Source organism: Haemaphysalis longicornis, unplaced genomic scaffold (genome assembly GCF_048455015.1).
Source record: "Haemaphysalis longicornis isolate Haplotype H1 unplaced genomic scaffold, Haemaphysalis longicornis Haplotype H1 scaffold_3, whole genome shotgun sequence".
NCBI classification, from domain to species: Eukaryota; Metazoa; Arthropoda; class Arachnida; order Ixodida; family Ixodidae; genus Haemaphysalis; species Haemaphysalis longicornis.
Genome location: NW_027526335.1, coordinates 77,264,549 through 77,280,802, shown reverse-complemented (window position 1 = coordinate 77,280,802; position 16,254 = coordinate 77,264,549). Strand labels below are relative to the sequence as shown.

At 46.8% G+C, this 16,254-nt stretch overlaps 1 protein-coding gene across 2 annotated transcripts in view; it reads right to left on the bottom strand.

The window, feature by feature from the left end:
- Positions 1–16,254, bottom strand: part of LOC144173302 (BBSome complex member BBS7-like) — a 48,071-nt gene that overhangs the window by 18,074 nt on the left and 13,743 nt on the right. The window contains exons 4-11 of one of the 2 annotated variants that reach the window (XM_077701783.1): positions 7,845–8,020; positions 6,105–6,300; positions 4,224–4,287; positions 3,875–3,941; positions 2,422–2,471; positions 2,227–2,357; positions 326–410; positions 134–233 (exon numbers count right to left, since the gene is read on the bottom strand). In XM_077701783.1, the coding sequence (XP_077557909.1) occupies positions 134–233; positions 326–410; positions 2,227–2,357; positions 2,422–2,471; positions 3,875–3,941; positions 4,224–4,287; positions 6,105–6,300; positions 7,845–8,020 (869 nt within the window). The remainder of the gene's footprint in view (positions 1–133; positions 234–325; positions 411–2,226; positions 2,358–2,421; positions 2,472–3,874; positions 3,942–4,223; positions 4,288–6,104; positions 6,301–7,844; positions 8,021–16,254) is intronic. The other variant, XM_077701782.1, reaches the window with a different exon arrangement.

Genomic DNA, 16,254 nt, shown 5'->3' with positions numbered 1-16,254 from the left:
ACCTCATCACAGGCGTCATTGAGTCAAAGCCAACCTCAAGGTAAACATTCCTCAGTGTTTTTTTTTTATCTTCGCTATTGTAGTTATTAGGGTTACGAGGAACTCGCGTAACGGTCGTTTGCATGACACCTACTTTAACTTTAGTATCTTCTGCGCCGACTCGGGAGAGATGAGGAGGTAGTTTGGGTCAAGCCTTTTCTCTGCGTGTTCTGCGGAAAGACCGAATACCCAGCCTAAGGGACAAAAAGAGAAAAGAGAAATTGGCATAAAAAATTACTCACACACCGCTGTTCGCAAAATATAAGGAATATTTCGAACAGCTCACCGCTGTATGTCGTGACCAAGACTTCATCGTAGCGCGCGTTCCCGACAACCCCGCCTTGCACCGAGGTAACGCTTTCGCCGCAATTCTGCGCAAAAAGGTAATGAAGCAAGAACGGATTACCTCGTGGTTTTTGCCATGCGAATGATGCGTGAGTAGAATGCACTTATTATAAGTTTACTATAACTACCTTATGTGCCTACTCAAAGCGGGGAAACCAAGGGAATTTCGCACCAGAACGTCTACTGTTGTGGCGTCACCGCCATTGAAGCTGTCGTCGGATATCGCAAGCACGCTGTCATTTTTTATGCCGCTGGTTTTTGGCACACTTTATTTAGATTATAGAGTTCATATTTCCTTCCTTACGAGATTTTTGTTATTTTAGAGGAAAGTGCTATTAAATATGTCCAGCGAGTTACAGAGTTCCGCACTACTATACAGGGTCAACAGGCTTTTTTAAAAATAGGCGCTTAGATGTACGTGAAGACCACTTCTACAGTGAGGTTATGCGCCCAGGGGGGCACAGAATGATGTGGTAACTATTAATTTCGGTAGATTAATTAACTAAAATTGAATAATTTAATTTTTAGTGGCTGCAGTAAGCAGGCTTGTCTGTATCGAAAAGTTGGGCGCAATCGTGTTTCTACGCAGTTTCATTTGGCGGAATTCTTTTAGCGCATCCGTACTCCGAGATATCGAAGTGCGAAGTTGAATTGCCGTTCGCATGATTACGCATGCAAGACGGTGAGGACATGGGCGAAGCTCCTCCCTTTTGTGACGTGCCAGCTGCGTATGACGTTTAGTTTGACAGCGGGGTGGACGCATAGAAAATGGTGATAACCGGCACCCTTTCACTCTTGGCTGGCGTCATCCCAACCTGCAGTACTCGGAACCGCTGTTGAAATACAGAACAAAAGGGAGGAGCTTTGCCCAGGTCCTCACCGTATTGCATGCGTAATCATGTGAGCAACAATTTAACTTCGCACTTCGGTATCTCGGAGTACGGATGCGCTAGAAGAATTCCGCCAAATAAAACTGCGTAAAAAATTCCTCCATCTCCATGAAGTGAATGATGATGAGAGGGGCGAAGCAAAAATGCTTATCGGTAAAACCGTGAAACATTCCCCCGCACATCATATAAAGACTCGACACGTCAAGCTTTCCATCGCTCCGTTGGCAAGCCCGTCGACGACGTCGATGTTTGTGGTGGTTATGTAGGGGTTGTTTTGGACGTTGAGAATCTCCATGGGTAAGTTGGCGAATTCGGTGTGTGACATTTTGGCCACCTTGGCCGTCGCCTTCTGCAGAGCATCTTGTGTCATGTACCCCCGGTACGTGTCTTGAGCTCGCAGGCGACGAACAACAACCTCTTCTTCTTCCTCTTCTCCTTGTTGGGTAGCAACGAACGCGTTGAACGTTTTGTCCTCTTCGGCCAATCTTTGGTTGGCCAATCCCTAGGGGGATCCTGCCACAATCATCATTAATGTGCCGTGCCGTATACAGCAGCAACGAGGGACGGCACAGGGCCCGAGCAAGAGAAGCTTCGCCCCTAAAACACGATTGTGCCCAACTTTTCGATACAGACATGCCTGCTTACTGCAGCCACTAAAAAGTCAATAATTCAATTTTAGTTAATTAAGCCACCGACATCAATAGTTAGCACCTCATTCTGTGACCCCCTGGGCACATAACCTCGCTGTAGAGGTGGTCTTCACGTAGATCTAAGCACCTATTAAAAAAAAAAAAAACTGTAGAGATAACTTTGATCACCCTGTATACTAGAGGATAATCCGTCACTGCAGTCCCTTATAGTATAGTATAGTATAGTATAGTATAGTATAGTATAGTATAGTATAGTATAGTATAGTATAGTATAGTATAGTATAGTAATGTATGTGCTTTACGTATGAAAAGCGTAGCACTGGTTCGTCGAGGTCGTTGAAAGAGTAAACTTCAATCTGGCCGTCGTTTCGCCCCACGAGAAGATCCAACAAGCCGTCTCCAGTGATGTCGTAAGAACCCAGGCATGTCACACCTGCGCGAATCCAGCAGTAGTGGTTACTTGGAGGAAGCGTTTTCCTCGGGGGTGGTGTACTCACTTCCCTCGTTGTTGCTGCTGTCGATTTCCCAGACCGGAGATGCCGGAGCCCTGCAAAAGAGACCGCAGAGATAGATTTATTGACAATAAAATTGGGATCCGGCAATTTTCCCAGGCTTCTTCCAGTATGTGAATTCCACGATGAATGTATAAAAAATGATTCCATTAGGTTTCATCGCATCAAAAAGAAGGAAGAAAGGGGGGGGGGGGGCGCTGGAGGCCTGGCACAGCTAACAGAAGAAGCATACTGTATGCATAACTCCTAAAGAAATCCCGTTGTAGCTGACACAACCTAACAAAACGGTAACTCAAAACGGTTGCTAACGGAGAAATACGAGGCTCCGCAAAGTATACCTGTAATCCTACAAGAAGACACCCACATATGTATAGCAAAGGGTATCTCCGAGGCCGTATGTACCGCCAACGGAACCCAGGAGGATTAATACTGTGAGGATACAAACTTGATGTGTTTAGGAAACGTAACTAAAGTAGGCTAAGCAGCTGTCATCGGCGACGAGACGTCCCAGAAGCCGATAATCTTTTTCAAGGCAGAAACGAGCGGCCGATTTTGCGCACAAAAAAGCAGACAGCCGTATTCTTTTTGTTATTATTATTACAAAACGAGACGTTCGCCAGGCTCTAAGTAAAAGTACGTCCCTCCGTTTGTGCTTCATGACGCACCGTCATCGTCATCGTAATAATGACCTACTGCAAGCTCACGCGAGGGGTATAATTGAGATGATCGTGGTCCGGCTTTTTCATTAGAGAAAGGCATCCCTCACAGTGGCGTAGTAGGAGGCGGTATCATGATCGCTCTCCTCACCATGAGAGACATTCAAGAGTGCAGTGACACAACATCGACTCACGATCATGATCATGGAATTTATTACGATCTTTCTCCTAATGGAGGATAAGACAGTATTAAAAGACAAAAAGAATTATGGTTTGTTTCTTCTAGAAAAGACGTGGGCATGCCGTTTTGGCGAGGACGGTGCCGAAACCGGTGTTCGCCCAGGTGGAAGACACAAACACGGACGTCGGGGTAACCACGCGCAAAGGCGATATAACTTTCTTTCACAAATACTTCAGTAATGCTCCGAGCACTAAAGCACCAGAATGAACGATTTGGCGAGTTGGTGCAGGGCTGCATAAATACAACTTGATATCCTGCTCTTAACTTGCAATATTTAGTTGGTGATTGTCGCTGATACCCAATAATGAGAAAAAAAAGGCACGGTATTGCCCACGTGTGAACGGTCTTCTTCCATGCGCAACTCGGCCTTTGTTAGTTTATATTTAATGTGCTCTTCAATGAAATTTCGTCCTGTTGCTTCTTTCTTCGTACCTCGTCTTTGCGCTCTGTTAGTATTCATGGGCATTAAAAAACCCCAACTTAAAATTGCGAGTTCCACTTCAGCAAGAACTGCATATTTTTCTCGTTGAGAGCCTCTTACTTGTCGACAGAGATGAGGCCAACTTTCCCGTCACTCGTACCGTACAAGACGTCCTTGCCGGTTGGCCCTAAGGAGGCAGAGAGAGAGAGAGAGAGAGAGAGAGAGAGAGAGAGAGAGAGAGAGAGAGAGAGAGAGAGAGAGAGAGAGAGAGAGAGAAGGGAGGGGGAGGGAGGGAGAGAGAGAGGGGGGAGGGGGAGAGAGAGAGAAGGGAGGGAGGGAGAAAGAGATGGAGACAACATCGGACTTAAATTCAGACTCGCAGTATGCTATAAACTCCGTGTGAACTGGATGCGATAAATGCGCACTATTATGTCCTTATATATCTTCGTTTGCGTGTTTAAAAGCCTACCTCCGTCCCCTTGGAAAAGCGCTAGGGCCGTTGCAGGTCCTGACACTTCGATTTCAAGCTGACACTGGAGTCCTGCGGGAGAAAGACGGAAGTACTTGCATTCATAAAGTCACACCAACGGCAGTTAATTATGATTTAAAGGACAGGAGTCATGTAGCTTTCTCTTGCCTACCTGCTCATTATTATTTTCTCGATTTGGTAAGTCGTCGTGAGAATGATGCTAAGAAATCGAACCGCTCGCAGATGTCGCAGATTAGACAATGAGTATGACAGCTGTTAATGACGAAGTGTCGAATACTTTCACGGCATGCCCGTACCACCTCCGTAGCGATGAGTGGCAGTTGTAATTTTCCGCATTTGCCATTTCCGAAATTCCAGAGACAGATAGATAGATAGAGTGAGAGAGAGAGAAAGAAGGATATATTTTTGAAGGATATATATATATATATATATATATATATATATATAGTAAGGAAATGAGGGGCTCGTTGAGGAAATACAGAAAGATAGGTCGGCAGTCTACAATGCCAAAGGAGGCATAGGGGTGTGGTTAGGCTCTTTTCTGTTTCACTACGGTTAATTAAGTAAACATTTTTTTCGCTCATGACAGGCTGTAGACGTTCGAGTCACGCCCCGGGGGTTGAAAAGAAGGTCCCCTTCTCCCCGTGTAGTCAGAGTGGCGCTGGCTACCACCCTCAAGCGTCAGATACACTTCTAGTAAATATAAATAGCCCAGAAAGTGAAGGAGAACACAGTCGCCCAGATAGCCGAATTGGTAAGGCATTCGACATGTAATCGAAAGGCGTGGGTTCGGTCCCCACTCTGGGCGCGTGTTTTTCTTTCTTTCTTTCTTCTGTACATTTAAAAAAAATGTTTACTTAATTAACCGTAGTGAAACAGAAAAGAGCCTAACCACACCCCTATGCCTCCTTTGGCATTGTAGACTGCCGACCTATCTTTCTATATATATATATATATATATATATATATATATATATATATATATATATATATATATATATATATATATATATATATATATATATATATATATATATATATATATATATATATATATATATATATATATATGTGTGTGTGGGTGTGGGTGTATAATGCGTATCGAAACTGCTTTGTGAATCCTGCCCCAGATTACTGCCTTAGAGCAGGCAAAACACTGTCGTCGCACAAAACTACAACAGTCACTATTACCAAGGTCGAATTTGATAGTATTGTAATGAAGCCAAAGACGATGCAGTTGTCTACAAGGGAAATAAGTTTATTGGAGCGAACTTGTCCCTAAAAACTCAAAGAATACACAGGCGGCGAAGCAGCAGTCAACAAAGTGACGTGCGCTAACGAGCGTCGGCGAGTCTAACGCCGCGACGTCTGCTCTGCAGGCTTTTTATCTTTCGGCGCGCGTGGTTCTCGAACCGTCGATTCACATCCAGAACATTGTAGATCAAGGAAGATTATTCTACGCTAGTGACGTTAGGTCTAAACAGTCTCCTTATCTGAATGAGATAGCCTGTGCAGCATAAAAATAAAGAATGGAATACGCGCTTCGCTCGGGACACAGATAAAAGAGACGGGCGCGGCCGGGCGGTAAAAGCAAATAATAAATAAACAAACCCGTACATGGTTTGCGGCAGTATGTGAATTCTATCATATGCCCCAGCTCATAAGCATGATGTCGAAACGATAAGGTTTCAAGTTGTTAAACCCTCTTCAATAAGCTTTCTTCCAGCGTTTGGTAAGGCCAGGTGTTCTTTCTATTTGCGGCGTAGCACATGATCGACTAACAGTGAGTCCTCCCTAAGCCAGCATTTCAAGCCAGTAGGTATCCTATACAGCCGCATCCTTGCGGCTCTGAACTAAAGCAGCCGATACCTTGAGCACCCTGAGGAGCCTGTCCTGGCAGGCGAGCACAGGCACCAGGGTGCGGAGCTTCTCCACGGGGAGCAGGATCATGTCGTTGATCCTGCCGCTGGACAGGAAGTAGTTCTTGTCCTGGCACTCGAAGTAGTGGTTGTACACGTACTCCCCGCACACCATCAGGTCGTTTCCGCAAACGCTCCTGCAGGGAGCACCGCCAGGGGACCGTTTAGCGGATACGTGAACTCGCGAGCTCGACGGCAATTCAAAAGTTTAGAGAGAGAGAGAGAGAGAGAGAGAGAGAGAGAGAGAGAGAGAGAGAGAGAGAGAGAGAGAGAGAGAGAGAGAGAGAGAGAGAGAGAGAGAGAGAGAGAGAGAGAGAGAGAGAGAGAGAGAGAGAGGTATACTCGGGAAGAAGTGAGCGGCAATAGCTCATGTACGGTATCGCTCCGCCTAAGCGACGGACCCGGATGTCAACGGGCGCGCGCGCTTTGAAAGGACATTGCTATGAATGCGTGATATCGTCTGCCTTTGTTTGCCGTCGCTGCAGTAATTTAAAAGCATATTAAGTCCACAAAATCCTGCAAATGACTCGTGCCGTGTTCAAAATATTCCCAGTGACACACTACTTGCGCCGCGCCGAGTAACATCCGGCTGCGGTGATGAGGCACAGCGGCAGCTTCCGTTGCCGCTCTTAACTTGTACCCGAGTATAACAGCGGTTCAGTCTACCTTAATACAGGTCGTTTCCATCAATGCTAAACTCTGCGCTAGGGTGTTTTTAACGCACCGCACTAAAGCTAGCTGTTGCTCGAATGAGCAGGTGGGAGTCAGCCGGGTCGGGTCAATGGGATATGACAGCTGCGTCGGAGTGCGTTAGTCAGGTACGCTTGGAGTATTGTAAGTACATTCCCATATGGCATGTGACTGATTTGGATATCCCTTACAGTGTTTGCCCGTACTTTAAACGTCAGTGGTAATACGATTAGCCTAGACCTGGTATTAGTCTTCAAAGCTATAGGCTTTGATTCGAAGGCTTGTGCGACTCGTGGGGTTCTCGAAATGGGCCCTCTGGGACCCCGCGCCAATCTTCGGCTGGTGGAAAGGGCTGTTGCAGCGGTAACCTCCAACAGCGTTTTGAGCTAAGGATTGCCTTTTGACGTTCTCAATGCACTTTAAACTGTCTCCGTTAACAATAGCGGGGACTGTTTTGATGTGTACAAGGCCAAAACGTTGGGGACACCAGACACCACAACTGGGGAAAAAAGCTACCGCGTTCGGCTAAACCCTCTTTATATGACTTTTGAAACAAAATAAACGCATGAAATCTGGCGCGAGGTCGTTCAGAACTGCTATCCTCGATCCCAAAATGAGCGGGAGAGGTGGCCCCTGTCTTCGCATGTTCTACACACTTCGATAAAAGCGAGCCCCCGCCGAAGAACTTCCATTTACACACTAAACATTTTTGCACCCTTACGGGTGCTCGAAGGGTGCATTCAACATTTGACACCCTTTTTTTACCTCTTAAGCACCCAAATTTCAATCTGGCACCCTAACATGAGGGTGCTTCAGAATAAAGGGTGTAAACAACCGTTTAAAAGGGTTCAACAGCAGCCCAAATGGGGCTGATTGGTATTTATGCCCGATTAGGGTGTTCACCACAGCACTCTATGGTTTGGGTATTAAACAAAGGGTGCAAATATGCTGGTATAGGAGGCAGCCGGAAGCTGCGCAATACATATCTCACATGCAGCGTATCGTGTCGGTGATGTTGGTGTCGAACTTTAGGAACTGCTTTCCCTTGCGGGTGTAGCCGGTGACTTCGTTGCCAGACGCCACGAAAATCTTGTCCTGGGCGCTTCCCACGGCTCCGCCCAATTGGACACAGCCGACGCTCTTTCCCGGAAGTGTCTTGAACACCGTCTGCGCGAGAAACGTCCAGTGGAGGAAACCGTGTGATTGGCGTTGCTATGGACAGGATGCCTAGATACTGCGCACTCGCATTCTGGACACGCCGGGGTGGAGAGATGACGCGCCCGCAGGAGGCTTGCATCCGTCACATCTTAATTCTCTACAGTCTTGGTGTTTCCGCGCAGATGATTGAGCCCAGCGGTGTACAAAAGAAATGTGAAGTCGAGGGTTTTACGGAAGCCCGTCTGGTCGGGAGACATGTTGAAGTACAAACGGAGACACCAACAAAAAGAAACTGCTAAAAACATTAAAAACTTTAAAAACAACAAACAAGACGTTTAGGCTTCGCTGCGGAAGCGTTGTTCACAAAACTGTTGTGAACAAGGCTTCCGCAGCGAAGCCTAAGCATCTTGTTGGTTGTTTTTTTAAGTTATTAAAGTTTTTCTGAGTTTATTTTGGTTGGTGTCTCCGTTTGTACGTCATCAAACGAAATGTGGACGTTCAGTTTCCGTTTCAGTTTACTTTTTTTTTTGTTACTTCCAACAGTGTTAGAACACAAGTTAATACACAGACGATGGTACCTTAAGAAGACTGCAACGGGACTGCCGAATTATTATTACAAAATACAAAAAATTCGCCGAACGCAGCAAAAACTAAACCACAAGTAACTAAAAACAAGTGAAAGATAAAAACTCCGCTTAACGGAATATAAAGTAAAAAAATCTGTGGCACATTACTAGCACAACCCTAATTCAATGATACAAAGATATACACAGCTATGGGCAGAAAAGGAAAGATCAAATGGACACATGCACTACACATACAAACTAGCTCAAAACACATAAAACAGATAATATATAAAATGCAGAGTAACAGAATAGTACAGATTACGGAAGCAATACAGTCATCTATGCAACAAAAAATCTTTCAGAGTGTGTACAGGGGCATTAGCATAGTTGGCGTATTTCAGGCCCCATATTGCTATCGCGGTGAGATTTCTGACGTTGTGTGAGCTGGACAGAAGAGCGGATTGATATTATTTTTATAAAAATAATTTTAATTCCTGCTACAGGCGTCTCCTTAACTAGGTGCCGCTCATGATTTATTTTAAAGCTCAGAACCACTCTACTTTTCTCATTTCTTTCTATGTAAAGTTCTGCAAATACGGAAGCCAGGTACCACCAGCTTTCTCCTCACCTCAGATCTCTTAAAATCCCAAGCCATTTGCTCTGAAAAATCGCCCCATGACTCTAGAATTTGGTATCAGAAGTGGAAACCTCGTGTACCAAGCTTCTTGTTGTTTTTTTGTGTCAGGTACATTGATTTAACAAAAATAATTTTTTGATTGCTTCTACTTAATTATGCGCTGAAAGTTTTGACGAAATCAGGTACCAACCTACATACGTGGTAGTTTTACGCAGCACACGTTTTTTTTTGCATTCGTTTCACAAAGGTGTCATGGTACTAATTCGTGCTCACATAAAAGCCCTCGGTGTTGCACGTTTACAAAAAGGGCATTCACGTCGCGAAATATGCAACGGAAGTGCGTGGGATTCCTTAAGCCGTTAATCCCTCCGAAAGGATTAATTTCATGCCACGTGTCAGGCTTCATCTGTCACCGTCCAGGCTTTCCCGTCCCCAACCTCATCTCATTCGCAACTGATTGTAAAATCAACTACCCCTCCATCGAAACGACAACGATGGTGGAACGCTAAGCTTTCCAAAACCAAGTCCAACACCAAACGAACCTGTTGACCCAGAAGCGAGTTGTATATTGCGCAATGTTTATTGCTAAGTATGACCAGAGTCCTTCAATGCTTTACTGGTCACGAAACTGCTCCGTAACTCAATGGGAGAGCTTCATATGCTGCATTTGGCCGCCGCGCGGTGGCGCCACCCTCTCACTGAGGTCACTCCTCGGGCGGCGTTGCGCTGGCTCGAACGGCGGAGCCGCGGCGAGTTGTGTTTGTTTTGTGCGGGAAAAAAATGTAACGTGCATATCGCGCTCTTGTGATGCAACTTAAGTAGTGCAACGACGATGCCGAACATGTGTTGCGTCCCGGGCTGTCGTTCCTTGTACAACGATACCACAGAAAATGTTTCCTTCTTCTGTTGACCGAGCAACGGGCAGCTGTGTGAGAAATGGAGGGGTGCCATTCCAAGGCAAGCAACGGGAGATTTCAGCTTCGATTATAAGTGTGCGACAGTGTGTGGAAATGCACTGTGTGTGAGAATGGAAAAAGCAATGTACCCTTTTGAGAGCATTGTGGGCCTAGAATTGTACAAGTCTAACTTAAAGCCGGATTTTTGTCATATCAGTCAGGTTGTAGCGGTGCTTCATTACCTGTTTGCAAACTTGTATTACCTTGCGCTCAGGCTCGCGTGGAAAAAAGCTTTGGGACATCCTTGTGCTTTTACTTTTCATATTTCCGCGAATTATCCCTTAGGGTTCGTTTTGTTTGTTTTGTAACCGCGCGTGGCCGATTCCGGTTTCTTATCTGGCGTTTCAACCGGAGCGCCCGTGTGCTCTTTTTGTCATACGTCCCATCGGGCAATATTGTTTGATATGGAAAGGGTACCACCTTGTCGCTAACTTGATTTTTTGTTTCTTCAACAATGTTCTCGATCCTATTTCCATGGATCTGAAATTAATAACGTTCCAAGAGTTCCAATGCATGCATAACGTTCCAATGCATGCAATAACATTCCAATGCATGCATAGGAAACGCCGCGCAACTCACTTTATCGACGTTCATCTGTTCACGTCACACTGCGGACTGCTTCTTAGACGTTTGTGTTTCATTCTAGTCTTTTGTAGTACAGGAGATCGCTAGCTCGCTGCGTTCAGAAAAGCTTTGCGTCGTTCTTGGCTACGTGGGAATATTCTGTTTCCTCCGTGTGCTGCACATCGCAGCGCGAAAAAATAAATTTTTGTACGCTGGACCACGCCATATCCACGGAATGAATGATGATAAGTGGGGCGAAGCGATCGAGAGGGGGAGATCATCGGCAACCGTAACTCTCCCGTGAAAGTTCGCCCATTACATCATTAAGAAAGACGTAAGACTGTGTGCGTACATTGTACAAATCAACTTTTATTTTCGGAGTCAATGCTCCCAGGCCCAGACCTGGTGAAAGACCCCGCGCCATCGAGGACTACCCCGCACCTCCACCACAATTTGTCACGTAGGATGGGACACAACGGTAAAGAAAGAACTTTTATTTAGGGCGAACTTGTGCCCGAACAAGACGAGAGGAAACGAGCAAAGGTCCTTGCGTCTCGTTCGATCTCCGAGAACGACTGCCTGCGTTCGTGGCGTGATCTCTTGCGTGATCTCCCCCTCGCAGTGCACGTGCGCTCGCGCCTCCGTTGGCGAACACAGACAAGCTCGCGCTCCCGGTGCCGAGTTTGCGCTGCCGGTTGCAGCCGGTTCTTGCGCGTGCAACGCGGCCCACTTTGACATCTCCGAACGTATGCGGCGGTCACGTACCACGAGACACAAGGGATGGACATACCCATGACTTAAGGAGCTTCGCCCCTAAAATAAATTTTTGTACGCTGGACCACGCTCTTTTGTCTCCCTTCGTAACATAGAAATTTTTTGTTGCGTGTGATAAAATCAGTTTCATTGTCCTTTTTTCGCTTCCTGTTTTTGCAAGGATTGCAAAGCGTGGAAGCAGAGAGATACATGGAGTAACATATATCTCTTCGTGTTTTGATCCTTCGCGTTTCTGCAGAGTTTTTAGATGTTCTCAAGTATGTACCCACTCACCGAAACGACAATACCATTGGGCTATTTCTTTTAGCGTTCTGTGCATTACAGAGCAATCAACGGATTCATTAAGCGTAGTCTGAACGACGCGTACTTGGTTTCTTTCAGTTTTTTATTGTATTATCGATAGGCCCGCAGCAGTCCGTCACTACAAAGCTACCGTATGTGTGGTATTTACAACTTTGCTTTAAGAAAAGAAGCAATATAGATTTAAAAATCCGTAAACACGACAGCGCAGCGCTTGTGCCAGAGCACACAGAAGCCGTTGCCGTTCGCGGCCGACGTCTACGGTAACTTACTTCGAAAAATAAAACCCCATTGGAGGCAGGTGATAAACACAATTATTGGACTATTCATCGCTAACTACTACGAAAAAAAAAACACTTAATCAGCGCGCAGACACCAAAAGCAGCGAACGCTTGCACGCCAAGAGCTGGCAAATACGCCGCACGCGCGGCGGCTGGATTACCTTCGAGCGGCGGTGGCGCCTGTAGTGGCGGGCGCGGTCCCTATATGAAGCGAGCGCCGAAGTTTCGTGACCAGTAAAGCATTGAAGGACTCTGGTATGACTTAAGACTGTGCACTCTTTATGCGAACACGTGTTATCTATCGTGGCCGTTCACTGCACTGCGATTGTGCTGTTTTAGTGTTTACCGATACGGGCATTCCATGGCAAGTTCCCCAGCGTTCAACCATCGTTGTCGTTTGAGGGAGGGGTGTATTTCCTGTCTAATTTTGCACTTCCACGCACCCCTGTCCAAATCCAAACTGCTTCGACCGTGCCGGAATGGCACATTAGCGTCTTGTAAAGTCGCGTCCTCGCCTACGCAGATGATATTGCTCTGTTTTGGCAGGACACAAGTATCCATGAAAGCGTAAGCGATAATTCTTACAAGGTTTTGCCGCTACACAGGCAGCAGCGCCAATTCGGAAAAGTGTCTCGGTTTCTGGCACGGCAGCTGGTTGTGGAAGCCGTGTATATATTCGCAGAAGTTAGCTGGGTAGACACGCCAGTGAAATACTTAGGTGTCCCCGACGAGGAGAAGGAGGAAAACTTTATTGGCGGCCAAAAATAGATCTTCGTCTTCCCAAGTGAGAGGAGCTTTCATTCAAGAGACCCTGTAGCTATGGCAGTCGCCCGGTCCCTCTCGACCAGTCTGCGCTGATCTTCCAGGGTCGAGCTGGACAGCACGGATTTTACTGTTCGATCGTTGGATTGTCATTCACGGGCACTGTCTTAGTTTCGGGACAGGTCCGTGTGACGTGGTAAATTATCGCGACAGTGATCCGTTCTGGCGGAGGCAGGCACATTGAAATCCTCAATAAACTAGAAAAGGGGGCAGGGATGCAGCTGTCTGTGTTCGCATGTGCGACTATATATAGTTCTTTGTGTCAAAAACTTGGTGCGCGATGCAGGCTTTGCATTGTCCGCGTGCCAACGCGCAAAGTTTACCGAGGGAGTTTGCTGTTCTTACTGGGAAGCAGTATATGTCTAACCCCTCAAGTTTTTTATTCTAGCGAAGCCGCTTTGCATGGCGCCGCTACTGGTGTCTTCCTTGCCACTGCCGACCCCTCTTTCACAAGTGTTATGTCTCTTTCACAATGTCTCGTTCACAAATTGCACAATCGGCTGGCAACGGTGGTATAGCGCCGTTATCAGATGACTGCGGATAATCAACGCAAGCCCGAATTGGCGCAAAAAGGATCGAAAACCGCCGCCGGCCCCCTTGCCACCTCAAATTTCACGTCCCCGAGTGATGCGAATTCTTCGTGGTTGAAGATAAACTTTCCCGGTTGGAACGCCGGCGTGAGCCCACAGTTCTTCTACAGCTTGAAAGGCCCATAGTTCTTCTACAGCTTGAAAGGTTTTCCGCGCGACATTTTCCCCGGTGTAATTCACGCCTAAGTATGCTCCCCTCACCGGTTGCCGGTTTATGCTTGCACTGGGTGGGGGTGGATGGAGGGGGGCGTGCAGGCACGGCTGGGCTTCATGCCGCCGCCCATAACCTGCCCGTTTCGCTAGTGGGAGATTGAAGCGCGGAAGTCTCATGGCTCGATGCGCCCTGTCAGCTGCCATCAGTGATGGAGCGGTTTGAGTCTTGATTGGTGGGTTGCACCGACAGTAACATGCTTACGATGGGGGAGCGAAACGGACATTCACATCTTTGTGTGCTGAAATAAAGCTCGACGCCTTAGGGGTTTTAACTCGTTGTGGGACGGACGCATGTCGTTCGCTTGGAGGAAGAAGAGTGGTAATTGAAGGAGCGTCGGCCCGAACAGAAACGCGAATGGGCACGAAAACACCGGAAAAGGCTGACGCCGCCATTACTGCCTCAAGTTCCAGCTCCTAGAGTAGCTGCGAATCCCTCCCGGATGAACCGCAACTTTCCCGGTTGGAACGCTGACGTGGGTCATTATTACTTGTTCAGCGTAAAGAGCTTTCAGAGCGACATTTTCGACGGTGTCTTTCACTTCTAAGCACGCACACATACCCGGTTGCCGGTTTATGTGAGCACTGGTTTGCAAAGTGGCGTTCGATAGCAGCTATAGCTTTCATGCCCTGACTTATGAAATGTCCGTTGCGCTGGCGGGTGCTTTAAACGTGGACGTCAAACGGTCCGATACGACCTGTCCGGTGAACTTTCAGTGGTCTAGCGGTTTGGGTGGGTGTGTTACAAAAACAGTAAAATGCCTACGACGCTGCATGCAGCCAAACAGACAGCTCCATGTTTGTCCGAAAGAATAAAGCTGGTGTTATTTCAAGTTTCATTCCGCTAATTTGCTAACAAGTATGCTCAATCGCAAATTACACGAGAACGTGCTTTGTTTCGTGCACTCGGTGGACTGCGTCCAGCTTTCCAAGTCATACTTTTTCACAGAGTGAAAGGGCACACATTTTTTTATTTGGTGCAGCACCTGGGAGTGCACGAGTCGAGCAAACCTTTGCAGTTGAGTGTGCCTAGGCGGTATTTCTCTGGCACATCTTTTTCTGCGTCAGGTGGTGAACCGCTTTCTTCTTCTGCGTGATGTGCGCGACTTTTTAGTGCGGGGCACTCTGGCGCCCCGTACAGTAATTTAGCGGCGGCAGCGGCGAAGATGTCCGCGTAACCGAGGGAGCGAACAAGACAACCAAAGCAAAAAAAAAAAAAAAAGAGAAGAGGAGGAGCGGCTGGCGAAAGTTTAAGGGGAAGGGCGGAACGCGCTGCTATGGCGTCATCTCCCAGCGCGTCGCCACGGCTCAGTATGTCTTAATCTATGCCCCTGACACTTCCCCATGCGTCGCCTCTGAGGAGCGCCCTCCCCCTTCACACTTTCGCCAGACGTTCCTCCTTTGCTGTGGCTCAGCTGAAATAAGTGACATTTGCGCGGGAGGTTTGAACACTACTTGCCACAACATGCTCGGCGCGGCGCCACCGCCGTCGAGCATGTTGCTGCAAATTGTGTTGTTGCAAATCGCGTCTATCAAATTTTTCAAAATTTTTTTTTTTGCGAATCGTGCTGCAGGCGCGCGTCACCATGCGTTCACTGATCACGCGATCACTTTTTGAGACGCAGCAACTTTGCGCCGTGACCGAGAAGAGGCAGTTCGTGCGGCGCACAAATTTTAGTGTTAGGGATTATAGTAATCGCCAGCTGCGTTTTTGAAAGCGAAAGCTTTCTCAGCGATACCGATGGCGTCCTGTCAAAAACTCATACATTTCTCCGTAGACAGGTTTGTCGACCGAAAAGCTCTGATAAGATCTCTGGACCCACGGCACATGCATGACACCGGGCTTCCACTGTGTCAAAACGGCTACTTGAAAATTGCGAAAAAGGAACGGTTCTAGATAAGACAATACACGCATCGATCGCGAAGGAGTACAAGTGTGTACCTGTATCTTAGAAACCACGTACCGGTATACATTTAGATCGTTCGCAGATGCGTTTACATAGAGCGTGAAAAATCGTCGGATGGCTTCGTTCTACGTTTGCTATTTTGGTAGTCGAAGGTTCAACGATCGATGGTACGAACTTTCAGCGCTGGTTGGACGAAGGTGTTTACGTACTTTTATGTCAGAAAGCTTGCGTGCGTTTCTCGACTTATTCAAGAAGGAATGGTAAGGTTTTTTTTTTTGCGCACCGTGTGACAAGTGCGCCTGGGTATAGTTTTTTTTTCCGAATTCGTTGTTACCTCTTGTGTTCATGACGGTGGCATTCATGGCTACACTCTTAATCTGGATCCACATAAGATCCACTTAGTAACTGGAACTTTTTTGCAAAAAAGTTCCACTTATATATTTGGAACCGTGTTCCACATATCCTGAAAATGTAAGTGGAACAGTGCACCACATATTTTTGCAGCTATATTACCTGGATCGGCGTTCCAAATAAAAATATACGGATCACTGTTCCAAATAAACTGGTGGTGTAAGTTACTGGAACACTGATCCAGGTAAAATGATTATGGATTTATCTGGTGCGCCGTTCCAGGTG